The following is a 22,412-nucleotide window of genomic DNA, read 5'->3' as shown; positions in this document are numbered from 1 at the left end:
TTTTTAGCAGATACTGCTATAGCACACCATCATTAGTGCTGTGCGAGAGTCGTTTCAGCAGTGGAGACACTCATTTCTTGGCATTGTCGGGACAGGAAAAACGGTGCGGCGAGTAATGCCCAAGTCGGGAGTCTTGACTTGACTCGAGAAGTCTTGCCACCCGCTACGAATTGAACATTTGCCAGTGACAGTGCGAAATGCACCAAAAAGTCAAAGTTGTGTTGTCGTTGTAGGAGTGTGTCATGCAGAAAATTTAGCAGTGGATGGACGTAGATATAAGTTATTAACAACACTGTGTTGCAAGATTGGGAAGAAAGTTAAAATAAAGGAACATGTGAGGGAATTTATTTACCTCTGAAATTAAAATCCTCCATCCAAAAATTGATGAGGAATGCAAAGAATTCTAAGAAATCCTTTAAAGTTGCGTAGAAATATTTCAAGTTAAAAGAAAATGTCACCAATTTAAACAAAGGAGATAAGCATTTTTTAGAAATTAAATGTTAATGTCAAACAAATACATATTCAATGGTTGTTAAAAATATTATTTAGCCGTTATTATAATAATGCTCATTAACATTTTGTAATTTACCTTAAAATCCCCGATAAAAGGGCCACCCCTTCAAATGGCCATTTTTCTTGGGATCAGCAGTGGCTGCACTGGAAGGATTTTACTGTACATGATGACTTACACTAGCTATGTATGCTACTTCACAGTAGCATACATAGCTAGTGTGTGTACTTTAACCTGGTTAGCCCCTTGAGTTAAGCATCCTCAGCACCACTAAGCCACTCATAGCAGACCCCACAGTGTAGCTGTGGACCATTCACCATAGCAGTGAAGCAGAGGACCATAATCCTAACTCAACCTCCACGGCTAATTTTGATTCTCATTTCCACATCACGCAGTAGCTTTACGCCAACAAAACCATTATTGAAAGTTTGGTACATATATAAGGGTGTCCAGCCAATCAAAGCAGAGAAATTCGTGCATAATTCCAGATTTTCCAGGGAAATTTTTACTAACTTCTAGGTTAACATCACGTGATTATTACGATAGGTAAGAATTTAAAAACATCCAAAGTTACTTCAATAATTTTAAATATCTTTATATCTATATATTATTTCTCATTGCTAATTTTAAAACTATATTTATATTTAAGCAATGCAAGTCAAGAAACTGCTTTGACCTCAAAGTAGATGTTGATGTCACCTGGAAATATATTCTTCCCGTTTTTGAATCTTACTAGTCAATAGCGCAAGGCATTTCGATTCTGTTGTCTTGTCTGACATTCCACGTTTCAATGCACTGTAAAAATTCTACTTTGCTACTGCACTTGATGGTACTTGGAGGAGGCAACCGACAGTTGAGGTCATTTGCGCCATGTGGAAAGGGTATGGAAGGAAGGGTGGAGAGAAACCCAGTGTCGGCATTAGCCTGCTCTTAACAAAAGGCACCAAGGGGACCACGGATTAACATCCCATCTGACAGATGGAGTGTCGCGCTTGAAATGTCCTCCACACAGCATTCAAGCAGTCTCTGAAAATTCTCTGCCACCGCCGGGATTTGAACCCGAGCCCGCCAGGTGGGAAGCCAATACTCTAGCCACCACTCCAACCCGATCCCCCTGCACTTGATGTTGGCCACGCAGGCGGTGGGGATAATTACTTGCCAACCATACCTAAGGTCACAGGTTCTAGTCCTGCCTGGATGGGTTGCCCCTTCCAGGACATGGATGCGTGTGATCGTCGGTTGTTGATTGTTTAAACTCCCAATGTAAAGGCCTGATTGTGCTACTTTCGGAGATAATTGAGATTTAAAAAAAAAACAAATTATGACAAACACATTATAGGCCAGAAAGTGGGCATTGAAATGGCAACATTTTAAGTGAAATGAATTTGAAATAAAATATTTTGAAATTCCAGGTAGGAGCAAAAATTCATGAATAATTCCAGTGACTAAAAATTCAAGCATAATTCTCGATTCTACCGGTTACCCTGTATCTAGACTCACTCTCGCAGTTTCAACAGAGGTTGGTTCAGGTAGCTAGAGAGCTGACCCCAAAACAAGTTCTTGCCACCTTGCACTTCAAGGATTATAACCAAATGGAAAGTGCAAGTTCATGGAGGGTACCACAGACTTCATCCTTAACTTGAATCAGGACCCCAAGGATCCGCAGCCTAATCCTCCACTCACAAGGCCACCAAGGTCTTCCCAGAGCCATGAGAGGTAAAAAAACATATATAAGCTCACAACATACACCTATTTATGTACTTGTAATTCACATGTTGTGGGCATACCATACATCTACAATAAACCTAAAGGTATGAATGGGAGAGCTACATATTTATCACCAATTTTGCCTCCTCTCCTCAACAACTTGTTCCTCGGGTTAACTTCGCATTATCTGCATACCTAATTCTGATAATGCTGAGCTAAGCTAACACTGATCCATCTATTATACTTCAGCCCTTGCTAAATGTTTTTCATTCAACAGATGTCGGGAATATAGCTTAGATCATGTTACAAGTTTATCATTAAAAAAATAAAATGAATACACAAACTTTAAGATTATCAATTTATTATTATGTTAAATTCAACAACTTGTTCAGAGAGGCATTATTCAAGCACTAAGACATGCAACCAAGCTTAACCCTCTTCCTTGAGTCCTTGAGTCATAAAGAATAACCAAATGCATATTTGCAGCAGAAAGAGGAATCTCGAGCACAAAAAGTATTCCGAGTAATCAACAGAAGTATGAGCAATGTGATTATAATCACATAGAATTTACACTAAAACGGGAAGGTAATAAGACAGCCTACATACCACTTTAGATTGTAAACCTAAAGGGGTCTTCAGCTATAATATTCACAATTCAAAAAGGTAATAGCTTAATGGCTGAGATTTCCCCAAAGTTTTTCTGATCGTCACACCCCACCAATAAAAATTCCTTAACTCCATTCACTGAACCTGATAAAACACATTTTCCACAGCAGTTACATGAAATCATCATAATCATCCAGATCCTTGTATGCTGAATATTCATTCATGAGATTCTAAAACAAAAGTGAAAAACATTAACAACTTTCACATAGTTAATAACATCAGAAAAGCACAATAACAAAAAATTTAAGCTGAGAACATAGTCCCCATACTATTAAATACTTACAGTGTTTCCTTCTAATCTCAGCTGCGCTTTTCCTTTGCCCTTCTTCTTGGCCTTATCGCCTTTTTCAATCTTGACCTTTTCTGTACATATTGCCTCGGTGACTAATTTCAATTTCTTAAGGCTAGCCAAGGGTACTGAGGAAAAAAATGTTACATCATACTACTATAAATATATGTAAGAACGAAATGAATGTAAAAGCATCTCAAGTGTTTTAAATAAAAGTTACATGAATTTAACAAGTTCATAAAAATTTTATAATTATTTTACCCAGCATGTCAACTAACACTGAGTACAAGCTTGTACTTAAAGAAGTATTCCGTTTCCACTTACAATTTATACTGATATTCCTGACTATTTCTTCAGCAAAATCTGGGAAATAAGTTGATTTTGAAAGTGCGTCAAGCTTCGAAATCAAAAGTTTTTGATATTCGGCAAATTCCTCTTCAGTAGATGGTGTACCATCCAAACCAGTGGCACTGGGCTGCGCACTTACACCTGCAAAATGAAGATATGAAGATACATAGAAATGATAGATCATATGCATACTTTCAAAATAAAACTAATAAATTGACAAATAACAATCGTAAATAAAAAGGAATGGAAAAGTCTTCATCAACAACCTCCCGCTAAGCACCAAGGCAAACGAATTATGAATAGGATACAGACAAAACTCAGAAAGGATCCTGCTACACCGAAGAAGGAAATAACAAACTAGGTATTCTCAATTACCTCTTCTGATATTAACATTTGTTACACCTCAAAATTTTTTCCATCCTAAGATGAAATTACAGATTTTACTGGCCTTAACTTAAAATAACAAATTTTTGAATGACATTGATTGTTCTAATGGGAGTGTGATGACTTTCTTTTCCTATGAATTCATACAAACATATTCTAGAAATCGATGGATTGCAGACTGAACATGACTTAAGTGACTCAGATCTCCAATTAAATTCTTGAAAAACATAAAGACTTATGTCATCCTAAGCATTGCAATGAGATTCCCTTTATCCCCTTCCATGACTTTCAGGGTGCCTACGTCACTAGTACCTGATCATATTAACCCTTTTACTTTTCTTTCAGAGATTTTTAGCAAAATGGCATATCCAATTGTAGAGAAATCTGGTCACTGAATCAATAAATTTTCTTGCAGTATTTCCATCAATAAATATTTTCCTCCACCCAGACAATATCTACTGCTGGAACTACCACCTTTACAGACACCATTAGAAAAAAAATTGATAGCATTTTCTTGATACCAATTCCGAGTTGCTCACACATCCCTACTTCTCACACAAGAGTAAACATATAAATGTATTTGTCAAGAAATAATTTTCGAGATAACTTTCCTCATGGTAACAGATTATCTTCGGTAATGCATAGCTAGTAAGTAGCGATGGTAAAAATTGTGTACCAAGCCACCACTTCACAACTAATGTGATTACATCTCATTTTTTGCATCACTTTTATTCGATTATTTGCCACCTTACATGTCTATCATTCTCATATTATTGAACTTGATTGAGTGTTGAAGTCTGAGAGATATTCTGATTAAGTAATGGTGATGGAGAGAGAGATCCATTTCAGCGATGGCTAATGAATATATATTAAATTAACTTGAATAATCTATGATGATGAGATCAAATAGACAATTTTGGGCACATTTCAGCTTCTTGAAGTTGAAAATTTTTAATGAGGGAGATTTTAAAACTTTCAAGCAACAAAGGTAGAAGTTTGGCAGCTATTTCTCTTTGCTGCTAATTTTATTTCACTTAAATTCTAACGTTTTCTAGGAATAATAAATAACATCAAATGTGGACTAACTGCACTAAGCCATTTCCATATGCTGGCATCTTCCAAAACCAGTTTAAGTAGTGTTAATAAGGACAACTAGTGAAAAGTAAAACAATATCTGACTGATTATTTCCCAACCTCATGTTTCATTTCTGCCATCAAGAAACTTTTGTTTTGAGCTGGCAAACGTACACACACGGCTGCAGAACGACATGTAATCACAAGCTATTACCACTCAAAGATGAAAGAGTGAAGATGTTGAGACAATGGGTTTGCTATTTAAATGACCATTCAATTGAGATTTAACTAAATCAAACTTTTTATAAAACTTAAATGATGGCTTTATTATTACACAAGCATATTTCTGGTCTTCTGTTCAGTTCATGAACTTTCTTTTGGTAGGCAATCATGAACTGAGGGGCAGACTAAATCGATAAGATTTAGATTCAATGAGAGTTGAACACTTTCATAACAATCAGCTTCCCTTAAAAAAGTCTGTAGGGAATCATAGCACACACAAAATAGTTGAATTTTAAGGTAGCTGAAAACTTAACCCAACCAATAGCTAAACTACTACACAGCTGAAATAGTAACTGCACACTCATCACCCATTGTGTTCAGAGGGGGAGGGTACGGGCACCTTCTTATGTACTAACTCCACTAATCATGTACAAGAAAGAAAATGAGCAGTTACTGAATTAAACAATACATATGTATCATAGCAGAATTTGCTTTCTCAGCATTTTTGACTAACTTTTTTTACATTGGATCCTCGCTTCATATTTAGCTCTTCCTTTTCAATGCCACCAGAATGTAACATGGGCAAATACCCAGAAAAATATAATCGCCATTATCTTTCACACACTTCAGGAACAATTCCGAAACATTTGTATACCGTGATTCAAGAAATTAATTCTAGGACTTGAGAAGTAGAAAAACTGAACTCTGAACTGCACATTACAAAAGTTGCAAGAGCTAAAAATTTCATATGCAAGATAGGCATGCTAATAGGACCACAGCATTTCAGCTGTTAGTCCCAGCTTAAAAGCAACAGAATTGTGACTAATTGGCATACTATTCCTGGAGCATTAATAACAGAGGATAAAAGGTTTCAGTGAGTAGTCCCAAAAAGTTGGAATGGCCGAGACTAGTTGTATCACCTATTTGGAGAGAACTATGCAACCTGCTTACCATTAATACCACAATGGCCAAAAGACTGGTGCACCAAACCTTGACAGCATGATTGGCAGGAGATTGGCTCATAAAATTTTGATGTATTATGGCCTACATTTACCATAAGACATGGTGCCTTGCCAAGGATGGCAGACAGCAATAATTCCAAATGTCCGACAGCTGCCTTGATGGACTTGGACCGTGAATGCAAATCAATCATCTAGCATTGACTACAGGTCTTAACTAAACCATTGGGTAAGGCTGTGGAAATATCACACAAGCTAAACATCATCAGGAAAAATGAAATTTAAACTGGGAGGTTTGGCTGAAGATTTTTAAATGTAATGTATATGCAATAAAAAGTTGATTATCAGATTATCTATTCAGAGATAATGCCCTCTACACCTGTCCTTATTTCTTCGGCATCTACCCATGACTAGAAGTGTCTCCATTCCCACACGGCCACTGCATTAAAGTTTACAATGTTGCCAGACATGACCAACATTACGGAGAATCTTCAGAAACTGCAACGAAATCTCCTTCATCGTTTATGTACGCCCACTGCATGAGCATTGGTTCTGTGGCTACTTAAAATTTAGCAGCTAACAAGGGGAGGAATGGAATACTAAAATGCACTTTGATCCAAACATGGGCTTTTGCAAAAACATATTGTCTACATCAATACTGAAAATGTAGCAAATATGGTCAATAACATAAAAGTTACCTGGGACCACTGCGATGTTAAGGGTTCATTTTTTTTTCAGAATTGTGGCTAAAATGCATTCCAAAAAAACTGACTAACTAGACGAGCATCACGGGGAGACAGATAATTTAAGTGATTAAAGGAGAGTAAATCTACCTGTTGCTGAGGATTTGCACCCTGATGATTCAGATTCAGATTCATCACTCGGAGATTCTGAGGATGAAATTTCAAATAATGACTGACCAAGGCTAAAGTATTATCACACAAATACGCTGCATACAAGGAATAATCTAAAAAGCTTAGTTTCACGTGAAGTGAATAAGATAGGTACTGAAAAAAGAGTAAACATTTACGGTGCTTCACGATTTTTCAAACTGCCCAATGAGTTCCATAACCCTCTCAAGAAAACTAATAGTTATAAGGATGCATATAAAGTTTTGAGGGAAATACACAATATTCCAGTTAAAACGAGAACACTTTAAAATTTTACACACAAAAAAAATTTGACTACTCAACAGACCATGTTGTTGAAGTTATTTCGGGTTTCCCACCGGATAAGGTTCTCCATCTCTGTCGATGTTTCGATGGTCGTGTCGTCCATCGTCATCAAGCCCTGATGACAATGGACGACACGACCATCGAAACGTCGGCAGAGATGGAGAACCTTATCCGGTGGGAAACCTGAAATAACTTCAACAACATCATACGCCGGGAAAACCTCAGATCTTTCTTCAACAGACCATGCTTCGAGCACCTCGCGTCATTATCAAGACAATAATAATACAGTGGAACCTCGTTAAAGCGAGTACGGGCTATAGCGAGACCCCCGCTATTACGAGAGATAGCCGATGCACCGTCAATTGATCCTATTATAAGCATGTTAAAAATTTCGTTTTTACGAGGCCCTTTTGGTGTTGGCTCTCGCCATAGCGAGGGTTTCACCGCCGGAAAAACTTACACCAAGACTCCTTAATCTCTGTAATTGCTAGCGATCTGTTAGAAATGAAGTTAATGGAGTGCTCAGTCTCAAATTTATGTGGTAAACTGTCGTTCGATAAATAAGTAGTTAATTTTGGTGAATATATTGTGGCATTAGTATTCGCGAATGCTTGATCTTCTTTTGTTCCTCGGGCGGCAGAAAGCAGTCGTCAGCATACCCGCACGTCCGTGAGTTGCGTGAATAGGAAGCATTTGATGGAACACACCATGGCCAAAAAAACACCAAACACGTCTAAGCGAGAAAATAAAAATAAAGGAGTAATATGAGGTATATTGGCTATTATTTGCACCACCTCCGGTAAAGCGACAATTCGCTATAGCGAGTGTTTATTGGTGCACCGTGGGGTGTCGTTTTATCGAGGTTGCACTGTAGTTGTCTTCATAATCGGACAAGGTGCTGAAACCAGTTGCGGTGAACCATACAAGCTGCAGTAAAATCAAAACTCTCCTACTCTTTCCAAGAAAAATTACAAATGAGGTCTATGACTTTTTCACTGTCAGATGGTGCAGAGCAAGTAAAATGCCCTTATAATCCTCTCCTGATCCTTTACCTGTGGGCCGGCAGGGAGGACCCCAGAGATAAGCGACTTAAGAGATTTATAAGTGGAATATCAGATCATTTGGTGAAATTAATACACCTGCAAAATCTACAAAACAAATACTGTTTGAAATTTCCTGAATTTTCTGTTCGATTTGAAAACACCAAGGAAATCAGTTGATATTTAACAGAATTGGTTAAAAGCTATTCTATTTTAAAAGTTGGTTTCCAGTTTGCATTGAGAAGATTGTGGAAGGACCAGCTAGGTCATCAAGGATGTAGAATGCGACCTCTAAACAAGTGAGAGACGGATTGTCTGGGCAAGAAGGGCCGCACACCAATTGTCCCATTCATAGAGTTTGGGCCGTAAACATAAGAGGGGCACGGGAGAGTATTTCAGAAGAGAGGGTCATATGTTCTTGTACATTTTTTCTGTTGTCACCAGTAGCCGCGTGGATATAATACTTCCAGCAGCACAAGGGTAAGTTATTAAATAATTTTTGGATGAAATAGTAACCAGTGTTACCAGTTACACTGCAAGTTGATTCAGGTAATTGGGGCAGCACCCCTCCCAAAATAATGGAAAAGGGAAAGTTTACAACACTGCACATCTCTAAGAGTTGAGTGCAGCTGAGGTGGGCCAGCTATTTCACAAAATATAATGTTCCAAGCATATAAAAATATGAGAACTCCAGATAAATACTAACAGATCCTAATAGGAAATTTGAGGAGGAAAATTACAGTTTTGTACTTAAAAACCATGAAGCATGGTTGCTGAAATTGAGGTTCATAATGTGAACAGCATACCAATAAATTCTGTAGCTAAGCAGGTAAAACTTCGCGAGCATCATAATGTTTTCAATCATTTTTGTTTGCCTTATAGAGTTGGTATACTTTTTCATTATCTGATTTTTAGCACAGTAAATTATACTTTTTTTCATTATTCTTGGTATCATCCACCCTAAAATTTACTGCAGCACCACTTTGCAATTATATTATTCCATGCTTTTGTTTTTTAAATTGTTTGCAATGATGAAAAATAAATATCAGAAAACATTGTCCAAATTAACTCTTATTCCTGGACCAAAACTCCATAAAGCAAACAATAATTACAGTGTAACAAATTGCAAGGTCAATTTTTGAAATGGAGATGTTCTTCATTTATTTTTACCTCCTGAATACGAAAATGATATTCAAGGCTTTCACAGTTTTTGCAAATGATGTAAATGAAATGCAATTACATCAAAACCTATCCTATAACTCTTCAAAGGTATTGTTACATTTTTGGTGAACTCTTGGTCAAAAAAAACTGAAGAAATGTTATTAACTTTGTCAAATAGGTCTATCGTGCCTAATTCAGTGTGAAATTAGACATTATAGGCAGTATTTTCGGGTATGTGCATATAAGATTTCCAACAGTCAGTAGAAGGAAAGAAGTCATTAAGATTTAGCATCCCTATTATGGCAGAAATATCATACAGGATGCAGATGACATTGAGTTTGAAGTAGGCACTTACGTAAACACTTCTTCTGTTCACCTTATCTTAATGATTTTGTTCGTGACCAGGGACTGACTCACGGAGAAGCAGAACACTTCAATTTAAGAACTAGTCAAAGACATTTGCTCACACTCAGTGTGTAGGTTACATTTTACAAAAAAAAGGGACTTGATATCTACAGGATATTTTCCTCTGAAGGATTCCTAAGTGCACTGCAGTGATGTAAAAGGTTTGAAGGGTCATCTACTCTGCACTTGCTCGGTGACTGGAGATTGTTGTGCAATCTAAAAGAATCTTGAAGGCAGTGCTAATGCACCATGATGGTATACATGCATCAATACCTGTAAGTCATTCTCTGCACACAAAGGAAACGTCACGAAACAAACAAGATTCTTCGTTATTTCGATCACAAATAGTGCGATTTCATTTTGAATTGTTGGGCATGCATCTAGGAGCTTAATCATGAGATGTTATTCTCCTTCGTATGTTATGGAGGCAGCCAGGTTTCTGACAAACATTGAGAGGCAAATCAGTGGCCTAGAAGGTTTGTCATTAGTCCAGAGGACAAAAAATCAATTTAACTCCCTAGCATAGCATCATAATTGAGAAAATGCCATCATAACTGTAAATCCTGTGATTCTCAATGAGTTAGAAGTCATGCCTGGACTCCGTAGTTCCAAAAATGGGTGCTCTAAATGCAGAACAGGTTCATAAGTTCCATCAGAATAACAAAGAAATGCAAAAACAATATTGGACAATTTGGGATGCTCAGATGATAGGTGACTACTGCTGGATACTTCACATATAGCACACAGATGCCTATAAGGGGAAAAGCTGGGGCTATTCATAAGAAACTACAGGATGAAAGATGTAGGTAGATGCTCTGTACTATATTTCCTGTTTTCAAATATTAATCTACTCAAGAATCGTTTCCCATGTAGGTACAATGTACCTATACATATGACACCTATATTGGCAAAGTATACTATTTGTGCAAAAACTATGGGTGATACAATGTAATGAACATCATTTTCAAACTCAGGAGGCAGAAATACTTTGAGAACACATTCATTCGTGAAAATAATATTTTAAGCACATAAAAATTACTATTGTTGATGGTTTTCTTAGTAATTTCACTTTTTTAGGTATCTGTTGGCTAAGTTACAGATGGCATCATCTATGTGCATAGAGAGAGGATCATTTTTACGTCAATAGAACTTGCTTTGAATAAAATTTGCTCCAAAAAAGTATTCAGTACAAAGACTGAGCAAACACTATGATCAATACAGGCAGTCCCTAAGTTACTGAAGACGTAGCTATTGTTAATCTATACTTACCTAAGTGGCAAAGAGATTTTCGATTTTAGATAAAAAAATAATTTTTTTACTGGCAGAGAAAATATCTAATAGCCATTGATCTGACACAGAGTTTAACTATATGATTGCCAACACTGATCACAGAAATATACTATAAATCAGGTTAATCAGTTGATTGGTGGCACCACTTGCCACAACATATTTTTCATGCATGCAACCGGTCATTTTGGGGTAGATAAATCTAAGAGATGCAACTATTAGGCATTATTAATTTTTATTTAAGCAAATTAATTCAGAAGGTACATAAAGATTTCATTATTTTGCAGGGACCTGAATTAAACTTTGCCAAAAGTTTACCTCTCATTTCTCCTTATCAATCAATATGTTCAGAGCACAGAATTGGTTTTTCATGAATTTTTGACATAAGTAAATTATTACTAACCTAGCACCAGTTAGAATGCAACAATTACATTAACTCAGGAACTGCCTTTACTACATCAAATATAGTGAAAGCCTTTTGGATTTATTAGGTTTATAAATACAAGTCTACAAGTTTATGACAAGGATACTAGGAGCTGCCACTGGTACTATATTCGCAGGGGATCCTTATGAAGGTTTTTAAGTGAGATATTAAAGTGATCGGATATTCTGAGTTCTGCAATTGAATGCATTGGCATAGAATAACAAGATTTTATAATTATGCTCCCATTGCCTTTATATTAAAGTTATTTCAAACAAAATTCCGTGTCCCTAAGTGGATCTGGTGGTCCAGGTGCATCACTGAAGAATACAATGGAATCAGAATAGAGTACAATCTCCCACAAACTGCTGAAGAGGAAGCTATTGTCTCTATTTCAAATGTTCCCTTTCTAAAGCCTCAACCACTTCCCTCATCTTAGATGTAAAGGAAAGTTACCAGTACTCCAAATATATAATGGAAGTTACAAGAGATTTGAAAAGCAAACAATGTCAATAGAAACTTAAGTTACACACGCGAGAGTAATATGCATTTCCACAAATGCCAATAGTAGCCAAAGTAGTAGAATCTGTACCAAAGCTGAACTTAATAATTTCAATTGTCTTTGTCTTCTGACCACAAAAAATAACAAAATGGATATCAAAACTGTTGTCAAACCAATGCACAATTGCACACTGATGGAGAAACCAAAATATCGTTAAATGTATAGGTCCTAGTTTTAAAAAATAACCTTGATGGTATTAATGTTAACCAACTCATACCTTTTGGCATTATACTGGGCACACTTCTCAGAAATGTCTCGACTTGAATACACATCTGAAGTCTGAATTTATAGAAATCACAAATAAGAGGTAATAAGGACATTCCTTCTCTCTCTCACTGACAGAACACTAATGATAAGAGATTACATTCGAATCCAGTTAGCTTGAATGCTATTAAAAAAACTGCAGAAAAATGAAGCACTGGGTGAAGGACTCGGCAAAAACGGTATCATAGTAAATCCACAAAACTCAATCAGAGCCATCATTACAGTTAAAGTATTGATGTCTGAGCAGAGGACACCCTCAAATTAAGACTTAACGAGGGAAGAGAGGGGCTAATTTTCCAGCTGACAAAGAGTTTGCAACAATATGCCAAAGTTATCCATGGTTGCTACATCAGTTTTAAGTCTCAAACCGCTAAAAATGATAGTGTTTGAAGCAATTTACCCAATACTTTACAGGAAAGAGCTCTAATCACCACCACCCACAGGGGTAAGTCCCTTACCCTACTAACTCCCTTGTTTGTCTTGTAATACAAGTGATCACCCAATCCCCTAAATTTTCATCAGACATTAGGAATAATTGTAATAAATGCACAAAAAACTGGCATTAAAAAGAAACAAAATGCTTTTGCACAGTAAAATTACCTCGGCTATATAGCTATATATGAGTCACCATGACATTAGCATGCATTAATTACATACAATTTAAAAAATTGACACTTCAGCGAAGAATTAGAATCACAACAAAATGATGGGTCGAAAACACTAACTGGACACATTTGAAGTGCCACTAATATCAGAACACATCATACCAAATGTCTCCAAAGCTAATTTTAAATCGGCTTCTTCCTGCAGCTTTTGACGGCGAAGTTTCTCCGCTTGCCGTTCCTCCGGTGTTAGCTCTTTTTTCACTTCCTCGTCATCATCATCGTCAAGCACTCGATTCTTTTTCGCCTGCATTTTTTTTGCCAGTTCTTCCTTGGCCAACCTCTGATGATTAAAAAAATAAGTAATTTCAATGAACTTAGTCGCTGGTTACATGTTGTCGAAAACAACACAACACGATTCACACCATGTAGAGAGACCAAGTGCAGGACAGTTTCTGTACTGCCAGGATTTCTTCAAACAATAAAATTCACAATGAACAAACCAAGGGAATAAGGTTTCATCAAAAATAAACGTAATTATCAAATTAGTTTTAATAACGTTTCCTTCAGCATGCTTTCATGTGGGTTCCATATGCTATCGAATCATGAACATAAAATAAGTGCAACCATTGCAACCGTGGTTGAAGATTAACACAGAGAATCACCGACAGCTTAAATCATGCACTTTTTTGGATCGACAGAACTGGATGATATCAACAAGCTAAAGAGAAAGATAAGTAAAACAATAGTACTTTCAAATAGACCGAAATTATATTAATCCCTGCTTTGAAAATATATTGACAAATGAATCTTGTTCAGTAATCAGGCAACATTGACACTCTTATCAACATAAAATATAATTTTCAAATCTATAAATTCATAGAAAATAAATAAACGAGGAAATTTGACCATATATCTCATATATATGGACGAGACTACTTGATGAACACCACACGTCATGAGCATATGCTGGTCTCAACTCCACACTAATTCATCTAATTTTGGATAGTTCCTTAACAGCCCAACCGAATTAAAAATTACTTTAATTTACCTCTTTCTCTTCGATTTTTTCGCTCAAGGTTTTCTTGGATTTCTTCACCTGAACTGCCTTTGAAGTAACATCGTCCTCCTGCTTTTCAACATCTTTCTTTTCTTCCTTCTCTTCCTCGTCATCTTCCCAATTATCCTAAACACGGGTGACACATAAAAATGATTTACATCAAAACTGAGGAGGCTTTGCACCATAAAAGAGAACGTGGATAGTATGTAACGATTAATTAGCAAACTTACTTTCACATCATCATCTTCGTCTTCTCCTTCCCATTTATCGACAGCAGAAGGTACCTTGGGCTCCGGGTCGAAATTGTCTCTATCTACAACAGAAATTAACGGTTCCACAGATGATCTCGCAAAAAACGAAGCAAAAATTAATGACAATATGCTATGAAACTCGTACCCCACTCATCATCCATGTTGGACCAGCTATTGATAATTCTTAATTTTCAGATATAGATACGATAAAAGATAGAAATAACAACTCCCTGAAATTCCTTGATTAAATTAGACTAAACATAAGATCAGGGTCGACTTAATATAGACTTAAAACCACCACAATATGTTTTAGAATGGTAGCACATGGATATACGAAACGCGGAGGACATTCTTAACTCTCACTTGATATGCATTTTCATTGGCTAACTCAAGAGGTCGCCATTTGTAGCGTGGTGAGCGCTTTCGCGATTCGATTTTTGTGCTTAGAAAGAGCGCAAATCAACCGCGACTTTTGAAATGAGTAATCGATATCACACTAAAATATGATTGTTCTCACAAAAAAATAATTGAAGGAATAAATTACCCGAGTATAATAATGATAGACTGCTGCTATAAATAAATAAATCCTGCTATTTTATTCCCTACGATCTCATTGATATCCTAAGATCTTTGTTCCAAAGTGAAATTGTTCTTGATTGAGTAAATCGTTCAATTGACCAATGCACCAATACAAGTTACTCCTTGCTCAACTTAATAATTTACTACGCTTATTGCCCTCGATAGTCTATCATTACCATGACCACATTACTAGGTAGATATATTATTTCGTCATAAACGCACTTTTTAAGCGAATTAGTGATTATATCCTAAGTGGACATTGTAAATGGACTTGACACTTTTGTCATTTTTTGAATTTCAGATGCAGTATTAATTTTTATTTAAGCGAATTGATGCAGAATTAACATGAAGATTGCATGAATTTTCCAGGTCCCTGCAAAATGTTAATGATCCACAACTATGGTTAACACCTATGTGTTTCAGCATTTCCGTTTATAGTGTAACCCATAAGTTACTTGTTCGGTCATAGTAATAGTTTTCACGCTTTTTTCCATCTCATCAGTTTTAAATTGACGTGTGGTCTTTATTTTAATCAATATCTTTCAGATTACGAAGAGCATTGGAATAATATGAAAGTATTTTGGAAAATTTTGTTTGCGATTGACTGCATTTACCACCACTAAGCCATTGATAAAATAGTTTTTGAAATAATTCCTCATAAGCATTTCTGAAAGTGCGGGGTTAACTCGTGGAAATAGAAAAATAAGACGCTCGTGAAATTTTAGAAAGAAAGTGTGTAATATTGACGTTGCTATTTTAAAAATTTTATGGAATATATTCATACAACTAGTTGGTGAGTGCCATGAATTTATCTTAGGTCAGAGGCGGTGACGATCTCCTGCATAACTGCGTAACAAAATAATGGTCGTATAGATATTTGGACGAGGTGTCCAACAGCGGTCATCAATTGTACAATAGGGTAGTTTCCTTCATCAAAGAAAACGAAAGACTGATTACGATTCGTTACCCACCATTAGTGTATTCATAATATACAAATTATTTGGTTTTATAATTCCCAGTTTATACGAATGGCAATGGTCAATTTAAACTGCATTTGAAAAAGGCCAGAGTGGCGCCCATGCGATGCCACTCCACGTGACAACACAGGGACCTAGTTTCTATACGAGTAGATAGGAGTTTTACATCGTCTGAGATTACTAATGCATGCATGAGGCACAGAGCTCAGGGAAAAATCTCTTAATAATCACACATTAAAAATACCTAAGTTCGGCAAGTTTCCTTCGTTTGATAGGGGAATAATAATCCTTATTTAAGCCAAGCGCTACCTGCCAGCAAGGTACTCTGCTACCTGCTTGCAGCCAGCATCGCAGCGGCGCACAATATCGTCACCCCAAGGTCACCTCACACGGCGACAGCGGGAACCAGGCTGACGTCACACGGGCTTTTCCCGACATTCATACTTAGCCGTTGCGTTTTCGCGCGCTTGAAAATTTTCACTTTTCATTTAATCGCGAAAAATAGATATCGTCATCTCAAAGTCTAAAAGCGTGAAATGCGTACTCCAGGAGTAATAATCTTTCGATTTAGGCAATAAAAATATAATAGGAAACCACCCTATTAAGAGAAGGAAGGTAAGGAAGCATGGACAGAAACTACGTCATATTAGGCGTGTACGTTCACCTCGTGTTTTTGAAAGGTGCCACAGAGATCAAGATTAAGGTCAGTATTGGACTGGAAAAGCTAACTACGTGGCATTTGAAGAGGATCAGGGTTCCTCTAGAAAATTGCCAAGAGAAAAGTTCTCTACCGCCCGGAAAAAAAAACAAAATTAAAAGATTTGGACTCGGAATCTTACTAGGTGAAGCCAATAGTCTGGCATCTAAGCAAACCTAAACCCCATAACCTATAGTATAGAGAAAAGATTCGAGTGTAGAAATAAAATTTTTGTTATTCTTCCAAACTTAATTGAATATGGTCTTCCAACTGTAAAAGTCGTTAGTCCATTGGCTATTTCCCGTTCAGCAAGATAGAGTTAATGAAAAATGAAGAGAACAACATGAGTCTTATTTTCTGATTTCTGTTTGTGGTTTCGAGGGTTTTCATTAATTTTCTTTGTTATAATTCAAGCTCATATCTCAAACACCTTCCTCGTTACCATTGAGTTCAGTTAACATCAGGTATTTTACTCGTAAGAAGCAAATATTTTAAGTACAAGATATTCATGGTTCGAATTCTCTATCCTCTGCATTCTACCTATCTAAAAATGAATTCCACATTCGATGTATCCGTAAGAATAAATAGTTAGTCGGATCGTTGAGATATGATGCATTTGTTCCGACGCTTTAATCCCCTTAAGGATGAGGATGATAACCATCATTTCAAAGTCCACTGGTACTTCCCCTTTTTATAAGGTATCGGTGATTAAGGAGCACGATAGATTTAAAGTTTCCGCTGTTTTATTTTCATCTTTTTTTCTTTTCATCTTCATTTTTTCTTATCTGTGATTTCTATGTCGACGCTAATATTGTCTGCCGCGCTTCAATGGCATGCTGACACATGAAGAGGCAATCCATTTCACAAGAAATGACATGTTTTATTTTTCCATATTGCGTATCTGATGATTAATACTTTATCTAAAATCATCGGAACCACTGTAGAATTATGTCTCCACTGCCATTAGTCCCGGATAATATGTACAGATGTAAGTGTCCAACCTTCTTTCCGATTATATTTATTTTCAAATCACTGGAGGAAGCTCGATTCCCATTCAATCATCGAGGAATATACGAGAATTCCAGAAATTGACAGGTCAAGCTCCTTTAGGCATCACCACTTACTGGTAATCGCCACCATGCAAGCACCAAAAGGTCAACCTCTAAATTTCCCATGTCCTCTGGGGTCTAAAGTCCAATCACCGCACCCCTCTTTTTAGGGCGACATGGGTGGTCCAATGGACCACTGGTTCATGTCCGTCAGCCCACTACATAGCCCGTTAGACCCAAAATATTTGTTTTCTTTTCGCCATACATCAATTTCATTACTATGATAATTTCCATATCCTTAAGGATTCACCACCGAGAAATTAAAAAAAAAACATTTTCATGTCATTCCATTACTCAGTTTTGTCCTATTAGGACTCCTGACGTTGACCGACGATTAAGAAAAAAACGCTCTTTCCCAGCTACATTTTCTGGGAATACCATTTGAAAACGAGAATTTTTGCACTGGTTCTCTACGCACAGTAAAAGTTGTACTACGTGGTGATGATAAAAAACTGACAGAAGTAAGATTCGATCAACCTTAAGAATCATGATAAAAGAAAAGGATATGGGAACGTCACCATACTACTTCTTGGGTTACTAGCTAATTAAAGTTGCAATTGAAGTATATTAAAATCACCTATACATGAAAATGACACCACTGCCACCTTATTAAGATTTAAAAAGCGTAAGATCAAAAAATATGAGCATTGAAGCAGCACATTATGAGTACTAAAACTTATTTTGGAATAATGGGTGCTGTGTGAGTAAACCTATGTTATTCACCTTCGCCTCCGATGAATTATCGCAAATAACCATTACCTTCGATAAGAGTAACCTTCCCTGGCGGAAATCGAACCCGCGACCTTCGCTTTGGCAGGCAAGGACTTTACCCCGCCGCCACCGAGGCCGTCGAAATTTAAGGAAAAATATTTTTTAACTAAATATCCGAGAGCTGCTTTTTAGTTCAGTCGCGATGTAACCCCCGGATTTTACTTACATCCTCTATCTTGTTACCTTAAAACTCATCGCCTTTAATTTTTTTAAACGACCTTGTATTTTGGAATGGCCGACTTTTACTCTGTGCACATATTTTCGACAAAATTTGGCAAATTTCCTAAAATCTAAAATCGATACGGTTAGGGTCAAACCTTAATTATAAATTGGAGGAGGCACACCTTCCTCCTTAAAAGTCGATACGCATGGTCAAGACGCTGCGTCAGTGGTGATAATATCTTACAAGCTTAAGTTTGTAATATAATGAAATGTAAAAAACATCCATTTTCCCAGACATTCCTCACAATGTCTTTTACATTTGATTGTGTTAAGTCGATTCCATAAAGTCACGCCCGAGACGAAGAATTATACAGCTTGTAAGATATTATCATTATACCTTTACATTTATTTTGACTAGGCAAAAGAGGACTAAAAATATCTTGGCTAATTGAATTTTGAAAATAATGGAATATAGGGTACAATTTAAAACAAGAATATTCAATATCAAAATGGAAAAAATTTACGACTCATAAACGACGACTTCGTTCAGGTGCGTACGGCGTGTCAAGTTTTATGACCGAAAAGAAAGAGATGAACGAAAACATTTATCATTTATGTCAGTGGATTTTAGGGGATAACTAATGAGTTACCACCTCTATGGTATTTTTGGAATAATTCTCAGAGCATGGACATTTTCCAAAATAAAATAAGTAATGACTTCAAATCACGGCAAACAAGGCGTCTATTAGACCGCATAGTATAGCGGAACTTAGCCAATGCAAATTACTAAATTTTGCCTTCAAGATCAAGTAACAACAAGGTGATATTTGAATTTTTGAGCGCTTCTTTCTTTATCGAAACCTGGAATACATAGTTTAACGGGAACAAATTTTCAACGGTAGATAAAATATCAGTGACGTTTAACGTTAAGTTTTCAATGTGATAAGGCCATTTTGCAATGTAGGGCAAGTTGGATAGTGAGTCGCAAAAATGCTTTAAAATGATAATTTAAGTTAAAGTACAAAAACACACATCCACACCATAGGGTTACGGGGACATAGAGTTCATTCACTGGAACTGGTTATTCGAAACCAGAACATCATATTGAGAGAGCTTATCGCACCAATGATATGGCCTATGGTCACATGAAAAATGTTTAAACATTGCACATACTTAGTAGGTGCACGTAGCAGTAGACAGCGCAGCAATGACACAGCTTAACCACAATTTTCATTTTAACAAATAATCGTGCATGTTTTTCGCAAAAATCAAGATACATACGTATAATGTGGAATTAGCCGCATTATATTTTAGGGAAATGAAACATATCGGTTTTAAGAATCGTGTGTGGTTTGAATTTTCCAAATTACATTACGGTGAAAAGGAAAGAGTAACTTTAACACTGCCAATCGGTAGATAAATGTAGACAAACTGGAAGCTACTAAAAATAAACAGGAGTGAGAACACGCTTTGATGGCTGAACTGGTTATAGCAAGTGTCGGCAACATTCCCTTGCCGGCTGGGCCACTGATTCAAATCGGCACGTACCTGCGGGCCGCCTTTCCAAATTAGCAAATCGTGGGAGACTAACGCAAGTATTTACCTGAGATGTTGAATGAAAAAAACCTTGCAGATTTCAAACGTTGTGTGACATCGTCAGGTCACCAGACGATGTCGCACATCGACGAAACTGGTCGATATTAAAATTACTTATGTGAAATCTATAAATTGAATGGAAGAAGCAGATATTTTGTGGAGATCCTTTACATGATATGAAGTGATACTACATTTTAATAGTTTCACTTCATATCTTGAAATCTATAAGGTTTTTTTCATTCAACATGAAGCAATTTCACGAAGTCACGCCTCAAACTATCCAATTTCCTGAAATATTTTGTCAGATTTTATTTAATTTACACATTTCACTCCAGCAAGGTATGCTCTGAATATTATCAAAAGCATAAAATTTTTATAATTACTACATCGTAGTGCAGAGCACATGAAATAGCTTGAGGACCACCACAACGAGCGGCCGGTGGAAACGAGACTCCAGCGCGGGCTCGCGGGGGTACACTTCTGGGCCGGGGTCTGTAAGCGCTAGCTTTTCACCCCTGCAACAGCGAGCGGCCAGAATGAATTTGGGGAATCTTGTATTTTCCTCTGCGGTATTTTCGCCCTTTATATGGACTTGCGGGTGATTCCTCAATGATTCACCGCTGTCTTTGCCGCGGTATTTTCCTGAAATTTGTCCAGAGCGAACACGCTGGTGTTCAAACTTCGGTTTTAGCTCAGGGGCACACACAATTAAGCTGCCTTGTGGCATTACATATCTGGAACCACACCACGTAGTACTCTGAAACCACCAAAAATCCGCAGAGGAAGAATATGCTTCTTTGTTTGGGAAATCCGGCAAAAATCTGAGGGATTCGCTTCGATATTAGACTAAGGCCAATCATTTTTCCTAAAATGAATCGTCACACCTTGTGCCCACTTGCGGGTGACTCCGTAGAGGTTTCATGATGGTTATCCCGCGGTGTTGATTTCGTAAAACAAAATGCCTGCCAGTTTTGTTCATTCTTCTTACTTAAAATTCACTGCGACATAGGTAAGCGATGGCAATTGAGAACAAGAGTATCAATAAGTTTATCACAATATCAAGTAAGTTTAATATCTATTCATTTTATATATGTATAAGATCCCTTTTGGATTAGTCACACCTCCAAGTCTATCCTTAAGTCGACTTTTTCCTCGGAATGTATACATTTAATGGTTAAATTTTCCACGCAAAAAGCAAGTGTCTTATGTCTTGGACCAGGGTCCGGCAATCTTTTTATCCTCGCGGAGTACTTATTAAAATTGCACGGCTCATAAGGACGCAATTAATTCATTTTTTACGAGTCTTTTTTACGAATTTAACATGCTACAAAAAATATTAAACGCACAGCCACCACAAAATTGCAACGAGGACCCACACGACCCCTGCGCGTCGCGGTTTGCGGACTCCTTTATTAGACGAAATATAATGGTACTCATATCTAGTGCGAGCTGGGAATTTACCAAAATGGTGAATGAAGCAACATATGCTTCGGTTCGATTTCATATAAATCATAAGGGTAAAATGTATCACACGTAATAACGCATACCTTCCAGATTGAAAATATATTAATTTTTTCTAAAAATAATGATTTCATTTAAATGAAAAGGAATTAGTCAACAGTTAGCCACGTTTAAATTTAAGGCAGTTTCTTCAACCTTTAGCACTCTGCAGACCAGTCAACCTGAAATTAAATCTTGCGCAGAGCATCCCCACTGGAAGCAAAGTTAAGTAATCACGGATCGTGGATGGGCAGTTTTCCACAGAAAAAATGTTTTGACGATGAGTGTCAGGAACTACCACCCCATGTGCCTTGACTCTTAATTATGGTTCCAATAAGTCGACTATGAATTGTCGATAAGGTAAAATAAAAAAATGCATTATTTAACACAAACAAGCGCAATGAAATAGTTGCCACACATATGAATAGGGTGGTTTCCTATTATTTTTTTATTGCCTAAATCGAAAGATTATTACTCCTGGAGTACGTATTTCACGCTTTTAGATTTTTAAATGACGATATCTATTTTTCGCGATTAAATGAAAAGTGAAAATTTTCAAGCGCGCGAAAACGCGACGCGTAAGTATGAATGCCGGGAAATCTTTCCGTGTGGCGTATTTCTGGTTCCCGCTGC

General features: G+C 36.9%; 1 protein-coding gene across 2 annotated transcripts; it reads right to left on the bottom strand.

Annotated features, from left to right (window-relative positions):
- Positions 1–2,562: 2,562 nt before the first annotated feature.
- Positions 2,563–14,791, bottom strand: LOC124164857 (eukaryotic translation initiation factor 3 subunit J). 2 transcript variants are annotated; one of them, XM_046542067.1, is made up of 8 exons: positions 14,534–14,791; positions 14,368–14,450; positions 14,129–14,263; positions 13,243–13,420; positions 6,994–7,050; positions 3,498–3,662; positions 3,168–3,301; positions 2,563–3,054 (listed from the first exon to the last, which is right to left on the bottom strand). In XM_046542067.1, the coding sequence occupies exons 1-8, from the start codon at positions 14,547–14,549 to the stop codon at positions 2,995–2,997; spliced, it is 828 nt and encodes a 275-aa protein (XP_046398023.1). In that variant the 5' UTR covers positions 14,550–14,791; the 3' UTR covers positions 2,563–2,994. The 2 variants fall into 2 exon arrangements, with proteins under 2 accessions (XP_046398023.1, XP_046398024.1); XM_046542068.1 differs by lacking the exon at positions 6,994–7,050 and having other exon boundaries at positions 14,534–14,790.
- Positions 14,792–22,412: the final 7,621 nt, after the last annotated feature.

The sequence above is a fragment of the Ischnura elegans genome, chromosome 9, assembly GCF_921293095.1.
Source record: "Ischnura elegans chromosome 9, ioIscEleg1.1, whole genome shotgun sequence".
NCBI lineage: Eukaryota > Metazoa > Arthropoda > Insecta > Odonata > Coenagrionidae > Ischnura > Ischnura elegans.
The sequence above is the reverse complement of the archived record's forward strand: the minus strand, read 5'-3'. Positions and strand labels throughout refer to the sequence as shown.

Coding starts and splice junctions, on each gene's coding strand:
- LOC124164857 (XM_046542067.1), bottom strand. Junction 13,421..14,128: donor AAAAAATCGAAGAGAAAGAG/GTAAATTAAAGT, acceptor TTTAATCATCAG/AGGTTGGCCAAGGAAGAACT. Junction 3,663..6,993: donor GTGCAAATCCTCAGCAACAG/GTAGATTTACTC, acceptor TTCATTTTGCAG/GTGTAAGTGCGCAGCCCAGT.